Below are 20875 nucleotides of genomic sequence, written 5' to 3'. Positions count from 1 at the left end.
CAGGTGAAGTAGGACTAACAATAAGTATAGCTGGGAGGATACATTAAATTGATTGTGAAGGGAGCAGAACACGGCTCAAGTCTTCTGCAACCAAGACATACCACCACCCCTCCGCCCCCCACCAATAACTTTTATTAAGGCCTATTAAATGACACTTTGACAACAGCACCCATGCCAGTACGGCGATTGTTACATGATGAATATTGAGGCCCCATTCACACGTCCGTGTCAGTTTTTACTGTCAGGAAATCCTGATCAGGAGACCTCAAATGTCATCAGGAAAGTATCAGGATTTCCTGTCAGTAATCCGTTTTTACCATCAGGAAACCATCAGGAAAAACCTTCAGGATTTCCTGATGAGAAAAAAAAAATAGTTCTTAATATGGTCTAGTATGCCAACATAAGGGATGATGGGAGTTGTACTTCTGCAACCTGGATGGCCACAGGCAGCAGAAGTAAAACTCCCATCATGGCCTGTCAGCAGAGGCATGATGAGAGTTGTACTTCTGCAACCTTGATGGCCACAGGCAGCAGAAGTACAACTCCCATCATGGCCTGTCAGCAGAGGCATGATGAGAGTTGTACTTCTGCAACCTGGATGGCCACAGGCAGCAGAAGTACAACTCCCATCAGGGCCTACATGATGGGAGTTTTAGTTCGGGGGGGATGTTGTATCTCACCTGTCGGCGGCGGCGGCTGGTGGTGAGTCCCGGGCGGGTTGGCGGAGGTGCAGAGCTGGGTGATCACAAGAGTGACGAGCTGGGTGATCGGGCGGCTGCTGTCCGGGGGTGCAGCGAAGGGTGGTGAGTTCCGGGGTGGGGGGGGGCACTGGCGTTGTGCGTACGCGGCCGGGTGATCCAGCGGCTGCGGTCCAGGGGGGGTGATTTGGGTGGATGCTGTCCGGGGGAGGGGGGGGAAGCTGTCCAGTCCGGGGGGGCGGGGTAGGTGCATGCTGTCCGGTCCGGGGGGGGTGCGGGGGTTGGAAGCTGTCCGATCCGGGGGGGAGGGGGCGGAGTTGGTGGAAGGGAGGGAGGCCTGTGCTGCTGCTGCCTGTGCGGTGGGAAGGTAGGGGTGCCAGTGTTTGCGGGGGCCGGCCGCCTCTCACTTATCCGGAATCACGGGCACTTTCCTGATGTACTTCAGGAAAGTGACCGTGATTCCGGCGCTCCCATAGACTTCTATGGGGGCGTCCGGGCCGGAATTCCGGATAAAAATAGGACATGTCCTATTTTTTCCGGATCTATTTTCCGGAACGGACACCCTTCCGGAAAAATCCGGAAGGGTGTCCGTGACTAATTAAAGTGTATGGGTCCGGAAATCCGGATGTTTTTTCCGGACGTGTGAAGGGGGCCTAACAGCAGCCCTTAACTTCTGACACTGGAAAAGAGTCACTGGGTATGAGGCCAAGCCATTTCCATAACAGCCCCATGGCGAAAATAGTTGTCTTCAGTCATTAAGGGGTTAACAACGTTTTGATTCACAAACCAAAATACAGAAAAATAGAAGAATATGGTGAATACAAACCTATTCTTCTGCTTCCAAAGTTCTACTTCCATTGTGGCATCATTATTAGGAACCTCAGCTTTAAGCCCTTCACAGGTGAGGAAATAATTCAAAAAATTCTAAAAAAAAAAAAAAAAAAAGTTATATTATTCCACAAGCTGTGGAATGACAAAGAACGTTTTGAACAAATAGTTTTATTTTCTCTTTAGCAACAGTGGCACAGTATGCAGGATAGTTTTAGTAGGTTGCATTGGATCTAATTAGAAACATTTTGAACTATAATTTAACAGAACCCATTTACATCTGTCAGGTTTCTGTTGTATCTGTTTGTTATATAACAAAATATTAACAAGAGAACAATACTCACTGATGTGATAGCAACTCCCCATATTCTTGGCCGATTGGGGTAAGCTATAGAAGTGACTTGATCCACACGCTTCAAGAACCAGTATGGAAGTTTCTTCTCTAAATTTGTATGGAGATTCACCTAAACATAAACAAGTACAAATACATAAATACAATGAAGATACACTTGGTATACTTACTATGTTGGGTCATATGTTTCAGGCTTTTTCAATCAACCTGGCTTAGGCTGAAATATTTTTTCTTTTAAATAGATTCTCCTTTTTTAATAGATTCTCCTTTTTTAATTTAATCTATCAGTTGCTCCTTAGTTTTATAGAAAAAAAATAGTATGATGGCAGAGCTTAAAGTGTACATATCATTTAATCAAACTTATGACATGTCATAAGAAGTTTTGATTTGTTTTGTGGTGGTCCGGGTGCTAAGACCACCACTGACTGGTAAAATTAATCTAGGAGACCTCACGCCTCATGCCACATATTGTTTGCTTCAGCTTCCTCAGGTGCACATAGCAGAAATAAAGAGGCACAGCACATGCAGCTGGGCACATCTAATTTATTTTAGAGATCAGTGGGGGTCTCAACACCCAGGCATCAACTGATCAAAACCACTGACTGTGATATGTCAGACGTTTGATGAAATGCGAGAAACACATTACAGAGCAGAATCCATGTTTAATGGAAGAGATACTGACCCTTAGATTCCTCCTTGTCAGTCACCATTATCACAGCACTTTTCTACTTTCCATATTTAGCTGTCATCCATCATATAGTACAGGATATTTTAATTTGCATCTGTGGTGTCCCACCACTGCTGTTACTAGTATTTTACACCCCTCACAAAAGTCTGTACTTCAAGTCAAAGTGGTAATAAAGTAGTACCTAATTTTTGCCACAAGATGTCACTACTGTATGTAACTGTACTTGTATACTGCACAGCTGTAGTAACTAAAGGGTTTTTCTTTGTTATAATCTGCGCACCAATAAGAGCCTTCTTTTTTTCTCTACCTATCTCTGTACTCCTTTCGCTTTAATCTCCACCACTCACAGGGGACATTACACTTACACCTGTAGGAAGTCGTCACATGGGGAGGGGAAGTACCCACCCACACTTAGGGAGTCTTACCTAAGTCTTGGTGGAGAGAGGATGCAAGATAGGACAGTCCCTGCTGTAGTACAGCTGGACCCTGGCTTTTCCAAGTCCCCACTCCAGTCCATGTACAGTGCAGTCCAGTCAGTGGTAGTGGACAGACACACATGGGAGACACAGACACCAGTTTCTTGAAAGCAGCACTTCTACACACTATGCAGTGTTAAGCTACTCAGGAGAGGACAAGTCAGAGAACACCCCAACTCACACCAAGAACACGTCTAAAAGTGCAGGACAGTATCCTGATAACAAAAGGAACTGATCCGGATAGGGCAAAGTTGCTAGAAGCCTACGTACTCTATCTTGCAGTGTGGGTGTCACCAGGAAATCCTGACCACTCTGCTCAACTCAGGTAACAAGACCTGGGGCTTGTGTTAACCTAAGATGGGTCACCCGACACTGTAGGGCAAACAGGTGGCACAAGACAACAAAAGGACGAAACACGGATGCAAGTATACTTCTACCTTCAAGTCTTCAGTATTCTACTTCTTCTTCTTCTAAAGTTCTGGCAGAGCACACTTCTACATTGGGTTGGGACTCTCACGACAAACCTTCTCTCACTACTCTGGACTTGAAGCACAAACTCCTCTATACTGTTCTCAGCTCACAGCCAAGTCAGTTCAGCTCTTCTATTCTACGGCTCTCAGCACAGATTCTGTTCAGTTACGTCTACAGTCTATGATCAACTATTGTAAAAAGTATTTTCACAGTAAAGAAGATTTATTTATGGGAACAAGACTCAGTGATTATTGCTCCGGCACCTACACAGTAGATACTCTATCCTTGGGTCATCTCCCCTTTCTGTGGATGGCAGTACCGATAGTCCGGGTGGATCACAACTCCACTCCGGACCACCGTGATAAGTCCCCAAGGGACCCCCTCTTAGACCGGCAGGTCAACAATCACAGGGGAAAGGATATAGCCAGCCACCTTAAAACAAAAACAAGTATGCTTTCATACCTGTGTGCCAAACCCGCACTGGCGTCACAACAGTACAACTACAGGCTGAGCTGTATTCCGACTAACCACCGGTCGAATGCCCATGCGGGCACACACCACACATCAAAGTCAACCTTTTTTTTTCTTTGCTTTCCCAAATGTGCAGCAATTTTTATTCTACAATATCTCCACTCACCTGCATTGCAATCCTTTTAAGAGCTGCATTCCTCTGTACTTCTGCAATGTCTCCAACAGCCAAACCAATCTATAGATTCAATATAAGATAGCAGGGTTAGTCCAGTGACCATCAGATACATACCACGGCACCACTATGCATGTCAGTACCACAGATACAGTACAGTGCCACAAAGACAGTACATGTTAGTCCCTTTTTAACATTATAGTATTAAGTTTCTTTGCAATAAAACAGCAAAAAATAATATCACCTGATCCATTGTAAAATTCATGAAATTTTATGAAAACTTTAGTTACTTTTAGTGTCATCAACCCCTTCTCATAATGAGGTGGAAAAGCTAATATTAACCCCTTAAGGACATAGCCCAAAATGGACTTAAGGACGGGACAATTTTGAATTTAGCATTTTCATTTTTTCCTCCTTGTCTTCTTTTATTTTTCCAGCTACAGGGCCATGTAAGGGCTTGTTTTTTTCAGGAACAGGTGTACTTTGTAAAGGCGCCTTTTGAACTACCATACCTTGTATGAAGGAGCCCCCACAATACTGCAAATTGTGGGGTTCCCAGTTTACGTAATGCACTTTACAGTAAAAATTACATTTTATCTTTATTCTATAGGTCAGTCTGAATACAGCGATATGCAGGTTATATAGCTTTTCTAATGTTTTACTATTTTTATTAATATTAAAACTTTGTTTTTGCAAATAGGTGTGATTACAATGGCCCTTTTTTGACTCTTATAGTGTTTTTATTTTTTCACATACTGGGCTGTATGGGGAGTAATTTTTTGTGCCATGATCTCTAGTTTTTATTAATACCATATTAATGAAACATAACTGATAATTTTTTATTTATTTTAAATAAAATGTAATAAAAATAATCAATCCTGGTGTTTCTTTAACTGCTTTTTGTTTACGCCGTTCACCGTGCAGGAACAATATTGATTTATTTAATTAGATTGGACGATTACGCATGCTACGATATATAATATTTTTATTTATTTATTTTTATGTGTTTTATTTATAAAATAAGAAAGAGGGGGGATTTAAATTTTTATTGGGGGAGGGGCTATGTCATGTTTTTAATTTTTTTTTTACACTTTTTATGTCCCCTTAACATTTTACATTACATTATATACACTGATCATTGCTATGCCATAGCATAGCATTGACCAGTGTAATCTGTGATCATTGCATAGAGCCTGCCTGTGCAGACACTATACATGGATCGCCGATCTGACTGCCAGCAGGAAGGTAAGAGACCTCTGGCAGTCAGATAGAACGATCGGAACAGTGACAGGAGCACAGCTCCTGTCACTGATGTAAGGGCCGCCATTAACAGTGAGGACCTGGCTGCATATAGGAGGTGGTCCCCATGTGCTTTGAAGTGAGCTCAGTTCCTGAGCTCACTTCAAAGCAACGCCAGACTCCATGACGTACGGGTACAGCATGGGTCCTTAAGTGACAGGATTCCATGACGTACCCGTATGGCATGGGTCCTTGAGGGATTAAAGTTAACTCCAATCCCACCCACTTAACCCCTAACAAGTTTTTCATAGAGAATTGTTCCTCACTGGTTGTCAGCCCACTGGTGTCCCCTGAAAAGATTGCAGGGTGTCAAGGGGTTTTAATATACCTGAAAAAAGGTCCCAAGGGGCATCTGTCTATTAGCCCACTGAGAGTCAATTAACACGGAGTGAAATCGACGGAATTCTGCCAAGGAATCCTACCTGCCTCAGTGTGATACTGTTTCTCTTTGGGAGAGCTCGTGCTCCTCTGCTTCTCTCAATCTTTGCTCAAAGAATGAACACATCAATTCTTTGAGTAGACAGCCGCGGAGAGCAAAGGCACGTAAACCCTCCCATAATGAAAAAAGTGTCACACCGAAGGAAGGCGGGATTCCGCGGCGGAACTCTCCGCTGATGGTCCTTAAAACAATAATGGTTTGAAAGCAATAAGAGGTTATTATTTATGATATTTAGAAATACAGCAGGCTCAGGAGCTAACACTTCTAAGCAGCCGCCAAGGATTACACTTGGTTTTATCCACTAAATAAAGTTTAACCCTGTTCAGTCCCCACCCAAAACCTAAGCTTGTTTGTAATAGGTTTCTATTACATAAATTGGGCCGTTTGACTGCAGCACATACTGACTCACACCCCAAAGCTGCAGAAAATACTCACTTCCTGATCCACATGGTCTCAGCTCCTCTGTTCCCTCCTCCTTTCTGACACCAAAGTCACATGAGCTTGGTCTCTTCTGTTGCCAGGCAAGCTGTAACACCTCATCTCTAGCCCCGCCCACCACTGATATCACACCAATCAATGAGCGGTGCAGGGAAATAACAGAACCGTGACAGAGCAGTATAGGGAAAAGGAAAGAAGAATCTTGTGTGGAGAGCAGTCAGTGTGTTGTGAGGTAAAATGAAGCAATGTCCTGTGTTTGTGAGGAATAAACAGTGACAGAGAATATACCTGAATAAATCCTGTTAAACTGCACTACAATGGAGCCTGCTTTGCTTAAGTGTGCTATAGAGAGGATACGCTTAAGGAAAAAAAAATGTAAGAAACAAAAAGTATTTTAGAAGTACAATATCCCCATATCAAGAAGTATAACTTACAAGTAAATTCATCAACAGGATTGGGATTAGCAAGGTGAATACAACCAGATGAGCAAATGTTAAAAATGGATATTCAATCTGATCATTAAGCATTGGCTCCAAAAAGCTGTCATGATAGTTGACATCACCAAGCATCATGGTAAAGGTCTGCATTAGGGAAAGGATAGGGGTCTTGAACGCCATCTAGAGAAAAAAGAATGAAACTGAAAATTAAATCCTATTAATGTTAATAGTGAAATAAAAATCAGTGCCAGAGCTAACAGTGCTTCCTCCATTAGAGGATTATTTAACTATTTATTAATTTACAGAAGAGAAATTCTCAATACAATATAAAAAAAATCATTTTCATAATTTAAAGGGTTTATCCAGCTCTACAAAAACATGGCCAATTTCTTCCAGAGACAGCACCACTCTTGTCTCCAGCTTGGGCGGGGTTTTGCTGCTCAGTTCCATTGAAGTGAATGGAGCTGAATTGCAAACACCCCTGAACTGGAGACAAGAGTCGTGTTGTCATTGAAAAAAAATGGCCATGTTTTTGTAGCACTGTATAACCCCTTTAAGACTCTGTCCTAGCTTCCCTTTGGCAATTGTATGCACCATTAAAGGGGTACTCCAGCTATTCTTTTTCCAATAAATCAAGTACTCAAAGTACTGGAAGACAGGAGATTTATAAATAGAAGTAAATTACAATTCTATATAGTAGTTGAATAGAACAAAAAAAAAAAAAAAAGTTTCCCTCTAAACATATAGGAAAATATGCAATGTATATGTAGGTAGTTGTTCTTTAGCCCATTTAGCCCACAGGAAAAAAAAAAAAACACAAAACATAAATTAGAGATGAGCGAGTACTAAAATGCTTGGGTGCTCAATACTCGAGACGAATATTTAATATTTATATATATTTAATATTTATTAAATATCTGACATACCTGTGGAGTTAGTACCACGTAGAAGCTTAATCCAAATCCCAAAATCAGGAAAAAGAAGAGGACTACAATTCGTACTAGTGTTCTCAGGATCTCCCAAAACATTACTATATAGATTCCACAGGATTCAAACCTGAAAGGATTTTTCAAAAGTAATAGTAAATGTTACTTGTCACTACTGTAATCGAGCATATAGTAATTCTTACTATAACAGCAATATAACAAAAAAAGGGGGTAGTGTTACTCTACTATTGCTGCTATCTGGATTATATTAAAATGTACAGTATTTGCATGTCCCTAAGGTGGTGGAAACAAACCAGCCATAGTTCTCAGTATTTGTGCAGCTCAGCTAGTACCATAGTCAGGCCTGTAATAGGGTCACAAAACATGTACTGATCAACAGGATAAGTGGTTGTTTGTAGACATTGTTGGACAATGTACTGTAGTAGGTAACATTGATAAATTCTATGGAGAATTCTCGAATCATTTTTTTTTTATACCAACTTATAAGGGAACATAATTTTTAAATGGGCATTTCTAAGTATAAGGGTGCCTTCACACCTACCGGATCCACAGCGGATCTCTCTTCTGTGGATTCGAAGCGAGAACCGCTGCGGATCCGGTACCATTCACCCCTATGATAGCACATAATCGCAGCGGGATTAACATTCTGCTGTGAATATGTGCTTTAACCCCTCGCTGTTCGCAGCCCCGCCGCCGCATTAGCCCATCCTCGGCTGCATCCCCCATCTCCGGCTGCATCCCCCCATCCCCTGCCGCATCCAGCAGTCCACATCCCCTATCCCCGGCCGCATCCTGCAGCCCGCCGCCGAGATCATAAAGTACCTGCTCGGCAACACGGCTGCAGTGAGGCTCCCGACTCCGGTCCTGCTCATTAGCGGGACCGGAGCCGGGAACCTCACTGCAGCCCCGCCACCGAGCAGGTACTTTATGCTTTCGGTGGCGGGCTGCAGGATGCTGCCGGGGATGCGGGCTGCTGGATGCGGCGGGGGATAGAGGAATGCGGCCGGAGCTGGGGGATGCGGCCAAGGATGGGCTAATGCGGTGGCGGGGCTGCGGACAGCGAGAGGTTAAAGCACAAATTCACAGCGGGATGTTAATCCCGCTGCGAATATGTGCTATCATAGGGGTGAATGGTACCGGATCCGCAGCGGTTCTCGCTTTGAATCCGCAGAAGAGAGATCCGCTGTGGATCCAGTAGGTGTGAAGGCACCCTAAAGCAGAATTAATCCTGACAGGATTCCTAGGAGAGATGGTGAGAGTCCTGCCTATCCCCCTGTCAATCAGACAATGTGGGTGGGGTAAAGAGGCTTCTCATTGTCTCTTCTAAGGGTTCTTTACGTAGAACCTGTCAGATTCTCTTGATAAGTGTGTATTTCCCATAGAATTACAGTCCTGAAACATTCTCTTCATAGAAGTCTGCGTTGTGCCATTACTCTGTTGTTGATCCTGGAAATATGTAAATAAATTGACACCTGGACGATACCATCCCCCTTCTGAATAGGTTGTCTTTACAGCCTGACACAATTACAAGTGATTAAGATAGAATATTATATAATGTATAACAGATAGATTACCTTTGAAGGTAAATCAAAAAGTTGACCCACGATGTAAACACGGCACAGGCTGCAAACTGCCATTTCCAACTGGCCACCTGAAGAGGACTTGTACAGACAGACGATGCAAAAAGGATGCTGGACATATAGATGGCCCAGTCTATAATATTACTGCTGTCCATTAGATACTTGAGTTTCTAAGATTAAAAAATATGATATAAAATAACATGACAATACACAGTGCATATCTTGCATACTCACCACAACTAATCTTACAGCATCATATGCATGCATTTTATTACTGTTACATAGACAAAGACCACGGTACCAGTCCCTCAGCGTATTACAGACCCAAGTATCAGGCCCCCAGCATATTATAGACCCCAGCATCAGGTCCCCAGCATATTACAGACCCTAGTTTCAGGTCCCCAGAATATTACAGACACCAGTATCAGGTCCCCAGAATGTTACAGACACCAGTATCAGGTCCCCAGAATGTTACAGACACCAGTATCAGGTCCCCAAAATGTTACAGACACCAGTATCAGGTCCCAAGAATATTACAGACGCCAGTATCAATTCCCCGGAATGTTACAGACACCAGTATCAGGTCCCCAGAATATTACAGACACCAGTATCAGGTCCCCAGAATGTTACAGACACCAGTATCAGGTCCCCAGAATATTACAGACACCAATATCAGGTCCCCAGAATGTTACAGACACCAGTATCAGGCTCCCAGCATATAACAGACCCTAGTATCAGGTCCCCAGAATATTACAGACCCTAGTATCAGGTCCCCAGAATATTACAGATACCAGTATCAGATCACCAGCATATTACAGACCCCAGTATCAAGCCCCAGCATATTACACGCCTCAGTATGCACAGCAATTTGAACAATATACCAATTTTTCGCACAATAATCGCCACGTGTAATAGGGCCCTAATGAAAATCCATCTGTGTATTGATGATCACATATTTTTTGCAGACCATAAAATCCCTGTTAGTTGTTTGCAAATCTTTCACACATCATTCGTTATTGCCATCATTATCATGATCCCTTGTGTACTGATTCGTATTTACAATGGTAACTAATGACTATCGTTCCATGTATTATGATCAACGATTTCAAGTTGTTTTACAAAAGTACTAATTTTTCATTATTTATCCTTGATCTGAGAAAACAAAAAATCGTTTTGTCTAATAGGATCCTGAGAGTGCCCATTTAGGAACAGACAAATCTGTATTTTTTGCACTAAGGTTATTTGGATGACGAGTATATTGTGTCCATAGACATTGCCTATCTCTTCAAAAGCCCCTGTACTACTTAGGAGGACAGTGGTATAATTAATAAGGGACAGTTAAGGGCCCATTATAGATTGTTGTTCTGGGCCCATTTCATACAATATACCGTTACTTTCGGTATAATAGCTAGATTTATGGCTAGATTTATGACTGGCCCACAGGGGAGCAGGGGAACCCCCCGGTGGGCCCTACCCATTGGTGGGCCCCTGAGCAGGAGGTCTGCATCCCTGTTTAGCAGCTTCAGGATGACACATAATCCCCCAGTTAGTTTCATGGGACTTCACCTTTCAAGAAACTTAAGTGGACGGCTGTGCTGTTTGCATAGAGCAGGGATGGGGAACCTTTGGCCCTCCAGCAGTGGGCCCCTAGAATAAAATAATCCCTGGCGGGCCCAAGTTACCCCAGTCCGACACTGGATTTATCTATGACTTACAAAGCCATGTCTTCATTATGTCACATACCTGTTGAAACATCTGAACAATTTCTTTCACAATTCCAAAGATACTCATGAGCATTACAATGCTTAAGCAGGTGCGTATAAAGTGTGTGTCCTAAAAGTAAATAGCAGAGAAATAATGAATCTTCAGTTACACGTTATTGATTGTCATCTTACTTTGTATTATATAGCCACTGCAATCAAAAGCCGCTGTACAAATCAATATTAGATATAAGCATAAAAATTATTCTATATGAATTACCAGAATAAACCATTGTTTGTGCACATGAGTGAACTCAGTATTTTAGTCCCTAATATCAGCAGCATTGAGCATTTTCCATCAGTTTTTCTCCTCTGCAGCCTCCAGTTTTCACTTTTTGCCTGAGATCAGCTCTACAAGGGGCACTGGCTGCTATTATGTGCTCCTATAGGATGCGCAGGGGACATCTGCTGGGATAACGCTGTCCGGAGTGGATGGTGGGCCCACAGGGAAGAAGCGCAAACCGGTGGTACTGATTGGGACTTGGGAGACACACAGGAACTTGCGGTCTATCCTAACTGGTCAGTACTCCCTCTCTAACCACAGTCACTCATTTAGGCCAACAGAACTTAAAGGAGAAATCTGGATAAAATTATTTATTAACCCTTAGGGGACACAGCCAGTTTTCATTTTTGCGTTTTCGTTTTTCCCTCCTCGTGTCTATAAGGCCATAGCGCCTGCATTTTTCCACCTAGAGACCCAAATGAGCCCTTATTTTTTGCGCAACTAATTGTACTTTGCTATGGCAGATGTAATTTTTGCCTAAAATGTGCCGGGAAACCAGAAAAAAATTATATGTGTGGTGAAATTGAAAAAAAAAAGTTTTTTTTTTTTTATTTGAGGGGGTTTGTTTTTACTCCGTTCGCCCTAGGGTAAAACTGATTCGTTATATATGTTCCTTAAGTTGTTACAATTACAACGATATGTAACATGTATAACTTTTATTTGATTTGATGGCTTGTAAAAAATTAAAACCTTTTAAAGAAAATATATGTTCCTTAAAATCGCTCCATTCCCAGGCTTATAGCGCTTTTATCCTTTGGTCTATGGGTCTGTGTGAGGTGTCATTTTTTGCGCCATGATGTGATCTTTCTATCGGTACCTTGATTGCGCATATCTGACGCCGTTTACCGTGTGAGATCAGGAATGTGATTAATTAATAGTTCGGGCGATTACGCACGCGGTGATAGCAAACATGTTTGTTTATTTATTATTTATTTTTATTTATAAAATGGGGAATTCAGACTTTTATTAGGGGAGGGGATTTTGTGTTATTAAAAATACATTTTTCTTTTACTTCACACATATACTAGAAGCCCCCCTGGGGGACTTCTAGTATGTGCACTCTGATCTCTCATAGAGATCCATGCAGTATAGTTATACTGCATGAATCCATGAGATCGGTGTTCTATTGCTTTTGGCTGCTGCAGCCAAAAGCAATAGAATGCCGAGCCGGGATCAGCGCCATTACGGCGCAGACCCCGGCCCGGGATGGATGCGGGGATCGCCCCCCTGCAATCGCGCTGCAGGGGGGCGATCCCCCCACTAGACCACCAGGGATGGAGATGAGCAAGTATTTAGAAGCAGCTGTCAACTTTGACAGCTGCTTCTAAGTACTTAATTAGCGGGCATGGCGATCGGACCGTGCCCGCTAATAGCCGCAATCCCGGGCTACATGCGGCAACCGGGATCGCGGCAGTTCAGAGGGGGGTCGCCGCGCGACCTCCCTCTGAACTCCCATAGCGGCACGAGGACGTTCAGTAACGTCCTGGTGCAGCTATGGGTTAAAGTAGTGTATTGCCCCCCAAAAGTTCTACAAATCACCAATATACACTTATTACAGGAAATACTTATAAAGTGCTTTTTTCCCTGCACTTACAACTGCATCAAGACTTCACTTCCTGGATAAACCCTTTAAATATTGATAGGCTATTCAGAGGATGGGTTATCAATAGTTGATTAACAGAGTACCAAGAGGCAACTACTCCTCCCCTCAACTGTTCAGTGCCTGAAATGTACTTAGAGCATTGCCAGAAGCAGATAGATTGTACTCAGTGTAGTGGCAGCCCTGGTTTACTGCAGCCCCAGCTCCTATTCATTTCGCAGGTGGATAGGCTATCAATTGTTTTTTGTATGTTTTTATTTTTGAGAAAATTTGGCACATGGACCCGGCCACAAAAGCAGTAAGTCAGTATTTTATGCATCCTTCTACAGCTTTCTACGCTGAACCTGAACTCAGACCCTCTCCCAGAAAAAAAAGTATGAAAAACAAATATTACAGTACAGCAATGATCATTTCAACACTATCTCCAGTTCTACATGAGAGAATTTATGAGAATTATGTATTTTTTGCTCTGGAAATCTGCCATGAGAATGCAGGCAACTATTTTGTTTTGTTTTTAGTGCAAAAAAAAACACCACCAGGGGGAGTTAGATGTAACTGAAAGATGGCATTCCACTGCAAATAGATAACTTTACTCCCATAAACAGGGTGCAGTAGAAGGTTATATTCCTATTATTGGATTCTATTGATAAAAGCAGCCGCAAATAATGATGATGTTCATTAATTGTGGCTGTCATTATCAACAGACGGCCTAAATGACGGCACGTTCTCGAAGTAGGTACATAGCCTAAGACAGGAGTTAACAACACTTAAGAATACTAAGCAGCAATTTAACAATACTAAACTCTCAGTATACAACATTAGTATACTACATACAGTAATGCCAAAACTTTGGAGGTGCATAAACACATCAAAGTAAAGTAGGAAAATGTAGAGATACCTGAAGTTGTAAAGGCTCCTGCTTTGTTGTTCCATTGTTGCCGTGGTTGGGTACCGAAGCATTTATTATCAGAAGTGTCAGAGGAATGAGACCCAATGAGTAAATAACCAAGTTAAGGAGATGTGCTTTGAATCCATACGCTCTCCTAGAATACAAGCAAAAAAAATAATAATAATCAACTAGATCGAAAAAGCATACAGTAAATTCATTAACATGAGTATTTTGCCACTTTGCTTTTTAAAAAGCATCATATCCTGAAGGGTTGTATGTAGGGATGAGCGAACCGAACCGTTACGAACCAGTTTTGTTACGAACTTTGGGAAAAGTTCGGTTCGGGGACAAACCGAACTTTGAGAAAGTTTGTTACAAATCTGGTAAAAATAACAGCGATGCAAAATTGTACTTTTGTCACAGAATAGACCAGGATACAAGGGATTATTACTCCTACAATCCCTTGTATCCTAGTTTTCTGTGAATATCAAGATGTGTGACGTCACCCCTGTTAGAATGAGACCTTAAATTAGTCTCCTCAGATATACCTGGGTGCTGCCTAATCAAAAATGTAATGTGACAGCTGTCTGTGAGTATTAACCAAGACACATGAAAGCAACTTCAGTGTTCAAGCTTATCGAATTTATTAAGGGAAAATCAGTTCATATCTTAACAATCAGTTTGAAAAAATAGAAGAACCCCGTTTAGCTGCAACAACAAAAAGTTAAAAAAAAAGTCCCATCACTGTCTGAGAAACAAAAAAAGACCAAAAAAAGTCCCATCACTGTCCCAGAAACAAAAAAAAGTCCAAAAAAAGTCCCATCAGCTGTGCCATGGGCTGTCCCATCACTGCAAAGTTGTGTAGAAAAATGTTGGCGACTCATTGGGTATCTTGGTGTCCAAGACCGTGCACCCCAGTGCTGATGTCTGGTCCTTTAATTATGGGCAAGGGCAGTACATGTCTGTTACTGCCCATTGGGTCAACATTCCCCCAGAAGACCACCAGAAAGTTAGCCCATTCTTGCCACTGTCACCTTCCCGATGCTTTAGGGGGCCAGTTCTGCACAAGTTCTGCCTCCACCAGCTTGCAACCATCCACCGCTTTGACTGCAGTCCAACCTGCCCCGGTGTCTTACCAACGATGTCAGGCCCGGCGCTCTCAGGCTGTCCTCCATTTTGTGAACGAAGCCACAGTGGGCAGGAGCTCCTCCGGACCATCAGGTAGGAGATATATGAATGGCTAAGCCAAAGTAAACTAACTGTGGGAAGTGTTGTAGCCCACAAAGGGAGGAACCTTTTCTCTGCAGTGCAGCAGGGAGGGCTGCGTCATACACCTTGTATCTGGCTAGTCCTGTGTTCTGAGACTCTTCAATGAGGCTCCATGGTCTCTTCTTTTGCATATTCATGTTTCCCAGGGGGCAATGCACCTAGGACTTCACTGCATTGAGCGCTTTCACTAGCAGCCGGCGTTGTTGTCGTTTGGCTGGTCTCCCTGAGTTCAGCAATCTGTTTCTCTTATGGCTCTACTAGGCATTGCTTCCACCTAGCCAGAATCCTGCTCCACACTGATGAGGGGCAACACCCCGAAACAGCTGTATGTGGATGGTTACCTAGCCTTGGTTTATCCCTTATCATTACATTGACTTATAGGGCCACTTAATATAGTGGTTTTGGTGGTTTCCTAACAGGAGCTACCCTTTGGCTGGGTCCTTCCCGGAGGGATATCTGGCTAGTCCTGTGTTCTGAGACTCTTTAATGAGGCTCTACGGGCTCTTCTTTTGCATATTCATGTTTCCCAGGGGGCAATGCACCTAGGACTTCACTGCATTGAGCGCTTTCACTAGCAGCCAGCGGTGTTGTCATTTGGCTGGTCTCCCTGAGTTCAGCAATCTGTTTCTCTTATACACCTTGTATTGCACATGTGATAAACCTCATAGTGCACAGATTTCTTTGAACATGTCGTGCCAATTGTTGATCCCTTTTGAGGACGCGACTCTGTGAGCAGGCATCAAGGACATCATCCCACTCGTCCGTATTCTGGAAAGTGCGGTAACCAACAGCATCAGCGAGGAATCCCAGGCCACCACTCCAAGGCTGACCATCCTCCTCCATGAATAGTCTGTTTGCAATCATACTGGGCTTGGTCCAATACAGTACTATAACTGCTGCTGGTTCCACTGTCAAATGTCTGTTTTCCACCCTACGGGGTCCAAGGAACTTTGTGTTCTATGTCCCGTGTAATCACTTACACCTTGGCTAATTTTTTTTTCCGTTATTTTTGCACTTTGATTTTTTTCACTTTTTTCATTGTAATAGCAACTGCAACTAAACGAAACTATACCCTATCAGACTCCTACTATTGTAGCTGCAATTATTCAGCCGTTATTGCAAGGTTCGTTTTCGGTTTGGTTGGTACGAATCCGAACTTCACGAAAGTTCGCCGGATCAAACCGAACTGAACTTTTCAAAAGTTCGCTCATCCCTAGTTGTATGCTTAAAGGGATACTCAGAAAGAAACCTATGTCACTTATCTTCAGGAGAGGTGAACATAAATCACTGGAGGTGAGCCCCCAGTGTGACGACCACCCTCCCTCATCCCTCGTGATTGGGAACCATTGTTTCTAATTAAGCCGTGACAAAGAGGGGAGGCAGAACATCACACTGGGGGCTGGCGAACCCGCCTCCAGTGCTTCAGGCCAGGCCTGTGACCTGGAAAAGACCAGCACCGTGCACAGGAACCAGGCCACGGTTAAAAAAAGAGACCATGCTGGAGTCAGTCTATTAATGTAAAGATCTTAAAGCGATGTTGTGATGTGCAACTGTGACCAAAAGCCCATATAATATGTCGCAAGATAATACCATTCACTAACATTTCGTAAAACATCTGCAGTCTTTATGTTATGCAACCAAAGGCTCAACCAGCTACATGTGAACATACCCTCTTCCTTTTACATTGTGGTGTAGTGCACTTTATTTCCACCCACATTATGGGGGGGGGGGGGATTTATCAAACTGGTGTAAAGTAGAATTGTCTTAGTTGCCCCTAGCAGCCAATCAGATTCCACCTTTCATTTTTCAAAGAATCTGTGTAATGAAAAGTGGAATCTGGTTGGTATAAAGTAAAATTGTCTTAGTTTCTCCTAGCAACCAATCAGATTCCACTTGTGTCTTTATTGGTAGATATACAAATGCATGAAGGAAACCTCTTTTTAGATCCTCCATTACATTGCACCCTTTGTCAGGCTTGGAAGCAGATATGGGAACGTTTTTATTGTTCTTTCTAAGTAAAATTTGGCAGTAGTTCTAAAAACTTACCCTTTCAATGACTTCACCCTAGAAAACCAATACATGGAACATAGTAAACTATCACCTATCTTACATACCATTTCATGAGCAAATATTCTTTACAAACTGGATGAGACAAGAGCTCCACACGGTTGTGCTGTACCATAGCCTACAATAGTAAGTACGGGAAAAAGTCACATCTTTATAGCATGTTGAGATGACATGGCATGTGTAGAAACGTTATAATAAACACAAATGACGCTTCAAGATATTTCAAAGGGAGTCTGTCAGCTGTGCGTCATGCTCAGAGCTGAAGACATGGCGGATAACATATAGGGAGATGAAACAAATGGTATTTTAAGGGGTTATCCAGCGAAAATATTTTTCTTTCATATCAACTGGTTTCAGAAAGTTGTATAGATTTGTATTTACTTTGATTAAAAAATCTCAAGTCTTCCCATATTTATCAGCTGCTGTATATCCTGCAGGAAATGGTGTTTTCTTTTCAGTCTGACACAGTGCTCTCTGCTGCCACCTCTGTCCATGTCAGGAACTGTCCAGAGCAGTAGCAAATCCTCATAGAAAACCTCTCCTGCTCTGGACAGTTCTGGCAGCAGAGAGCACTGTGTCAGACTGAAAAGAAAATACCATTTCCTGCAGGAAATACAGAAGCTGATAAGTATGGGAAGACTTGAGATATTTATATATCGAAGTAAATTACAAATCTGTATAACTTTCTGAAACCAGTTGATTTGAAAGAAAAAGATTTTCACTGGACCCCATTAAGGATAAAGTAATGCTTTAACCTGAGGCTGAGCTGCAGTATGCAGTCCCCCCTACACGCCCCTCTTTGCTGCATTTTTGAAGCACAAAACTGAATGCTGAAGGCCAAGCAGAGAAGGGTTGGGGGTAGGAGGCTGGCATGCAGCATAAGCTCAGTACAGTATTTGTGACACTTCAGTTATTTAGGATTAGTGAGACATTTCATGCACAATTTACCAAGGAAGCGTAGACTAAATAAATATTCCTCAATCTAAATAAGACAGTAAAATAGATATAAGGCCCCGTTCTCACTGAGCAAAACTAGCGGAATTCCACGGCGGAATTGTCCGCGCGGAATGCCGTTAGTCTCCTGCTCATAATGGGAGTCTATAGGAGGTGCGCGCTCCTGCCCTGTCCGCGCTGAAGAATGAACATGTTCATTCTTCAGCGCGGACAGAGCAGGAGCGCGCACCTCCCATAGACTCCCATTATGAGCGGGAGGCTAACGGCCTTCCGCGGCGGACAATTCCGCTGCGGAATTCCGCTAGTTTTGCTCAGTGGGAACGGGGCCTAAATGTGTCCATATTTTAAATCTCATAATGTGCTACTTTAAAGTCTACAGTAAAACAGCCAACTGTGCATACATTGTAGCAAAGGTTTTTTGTTTTTTATGCACAGACTTGACATTTTTTTTGCATATAATGGAGCACATTATTGCATTCAAAATACAGCTGCATTTTGCTGTTATATTTTGCTTTTATTTTTATTGTGTGTGTGAACATAGCCTAAAAGTTGCCTCATTAGCTAAAAATAAAGATAACATGATATCTTACATTTAGAGTAGTCAGAGGCTCATAATAGACATTGCTGTCTTGGAGTCCTTTTTTCTTAAAGGAGAGGGGACATTGAAGATAACGGAAGTTGTACTCAATCTAATGAACAAGAAAAAAGACGGTTAAAATCTGCTCACTACAATATATCACTATCGGCTGACTATAATGTAGGTTCACACACTGTTGAAATTGAGTGGATGGCCGTCATTTAATGGCAAATGGTTGCCATTATTTTAAAACATTGGCCGTGATTTGCCGTTAAATGACGGCCATCAACTAAATTTTAACAGTATGTGAACATGGCCTTTCTGTGTTTTCAATCCACTCCTGGTTTTGGTTACTGATCAAAATACTGAGCAAAAATATTGTGTGGGAACATAGCCCAAATGGGACAGAGGTATGCAGAGTACACATTGGCATTCAGTGACACTTCTATGCAGTTGTTTCATTCTTTTCTATCTGGTCCAGATTAAAGATGAGCGGAACTTTCGGACTTTCGGTCCGAAAGCCGCTCACTCCAGTGTGATGCCTGCGATCCCGGGTTCATAGTTGCGCTCGCAGGAATCTGCGGCCAGGATCTTCCAGGGAATTCAAGATACTTTCCCTGGAAATCCAGGGAATGTATCTTAAATTCCCTGGAAGATCCTGCCCGCAGATTCCCGGGAGCGCAACTAAGCACCCGGGATCACAGGCATAGTAATTGAGCAAAGATGCTGTCGGACCAAAAGTCCAACGGTTTGCTCATCCCTAGTCCAGATCTCCATATATACATATTGTTTCTGCGCAGTTTGTTGCTCAGACATCTTTGGCTCCTTGCTTTTGCAGTAGATTCTTATCCTCTGTATAAAGACTGCCTCCTTATTGTACTAAACTGTGTGCCCTCTGAATGTAACTCTGCCCCACACTGTGTCCCTGAATATTACCACACACTATTACCCATAAAAACAACAGCTCCACACCGTACCCTCTGAATATATTGCTTCTAAAATTGTATCCTTTCAGTATAATATTGCTAAACACTGTGCCCCCTAAAAACAACAGCTCCATACTGTACCTTCTGAATATAATGCTTCCCAACATTGCATCCTTTACGTATAATACTGCTAAACATTGTGCCCCCTAAAACCAACAGCCCCACACACTGTTCTCTCTGAATAGGATACTACTGCACACTGTGCAGCCTGAATATAGTACTGCCACACAATGTACCCTCTTAAAACAACAACATTGACACAAGTGACCAAAGCCATCAAAGAGATGTGTGGCGAATCTGTTGATATAACTCTGCAATTGGTACTATTATGGCTTTCCTCTGCTAATACTCACCTATCAAACCAGAATCTATTGGTTCACCTCCTCACTGCTGCTAAATTACTCAGACCAATTTATTGAAAACAACCTACAACACCACATGTGTAGGCGTGGTACACTAAGGTGGAACACATACACGCCATGGAAAAATTAGCGAGCTGGACACTGCGTTCCCACACTACTTTTCCAAAGATATGGACTCCTTGGGTGCAATACTCTCAGACTCATCAACTGACACTGTAAACCAGACCGAACTCGCAAAATTTCACAATCTCTTACCCCTCTCCCAAAGTAACGGCAGCAACACCCCCCTCCCCCCAACCTCACCCTCCGCACGTCCCTCGGTACCTGTCCTGTGTCTACTGGCCTGTCTTTTATGTTAGTTTTTTTTTAGTTTCCTCTTGAACATAACCTTCTCCACTAACGCCATCCTTAACATGGGTTTGTGCAACGGTGCTTTCATGTCACATTTGTGGCATTCTTCCATTACACAAGTAGTTCATCGAGACAGCTCAGCACTGGGATTTCTATTCTTTATTTTATATCATGACTTGAGATGAGCGAACCTCGAGCATGCTCAGGTCCATCTGAACCCAATTGTTCGGCATTTGATTAGCGGGGGCTGCTAAACTTGGATAAAGCCCTAAGGTTGTCTGGAAAACATGGATACAGCCAATGACTATATCCTTGTTTTCTACATAGCCTTAGGACTTTATCTAACTTCAGCAGCCACCGCTAATCAAATGCCGAACATTCGGGTTCGGATGGACTCAAGCATGCTCAAGGTTCGCTCATCTCTAATCATGACCCATGGTAAACTCTTTAACTTTACGTTGTGGATGGCGAGTTTCATATT

At 42.7% G+C, this 20875-nt stretch overlaps 1 protein-coding gene across 3 annotated transcripts in view; it reads right to left on the bottom strand.

Annotated features, from left to right (window-relative positions):
• The window catches only part of TRPA1 (transient receptor potential cation channel subfamily A member 1), an 80483-nt gene that overhangs the window by 4328 nt on the left and 55280 nt on the right, over positions 1-20875 (bottom strand). For all 3 annotated transcript variants that reach the window (XM_069957472.1, XM_069957474.1, XM_069957473.1), the window contains 10 exons: positions 18709-18807; positions 17212-17282; positions 13838-13982; positions 11040-11129; positions 9291-9466; positions 7696-7825; positions 6767-6949; positions 4151-4219; positions 1871-1990; positions 1525-1622 (listed from right to left, as the gene is read on the bottom strand). In XM_069957472.1, coding sequence (XP_069813573.1) covers positions 1525-1622; positions 1871-1990; positions 4151-4219; positions 6767-6949; positions 7696-7825; positions 9291-9466; positions 11040-11129; positions 13838-13982; positions 17212-17282; positions 18709-18807 — 1181 coding nt within the window. The remainder of the gene's footprint in view (positions 1-1524; positions 1623-1870; positions 1991-4150; positions 4220-6766; positions 6950-7695; positions 7826-9290; positions 9467-11039; positions 11130-13837; positions 13983-17211; positions 17283-18708; positions 18808-20875) is intronic.

This window comes from Dendropsophus ebraccatus, chromosome 2 (assembly GCF_027789765.1).
Source record: "Dendropsophus ebraccatus isolate aDenEbr1 chromosome 2, aDenEbr1.pat, whole genome shotgun sequence".
NCBI lineage: Eukaryota > Metazoa > Chordata > Amphibia > Anura > Hylidae > Dendropsophus > Dendropsophus ebraccatus.
Note: the sequence above shows the minus strand (reverse complement) of the source record. Positions and strands in the feature narration are given on the sequence as shown.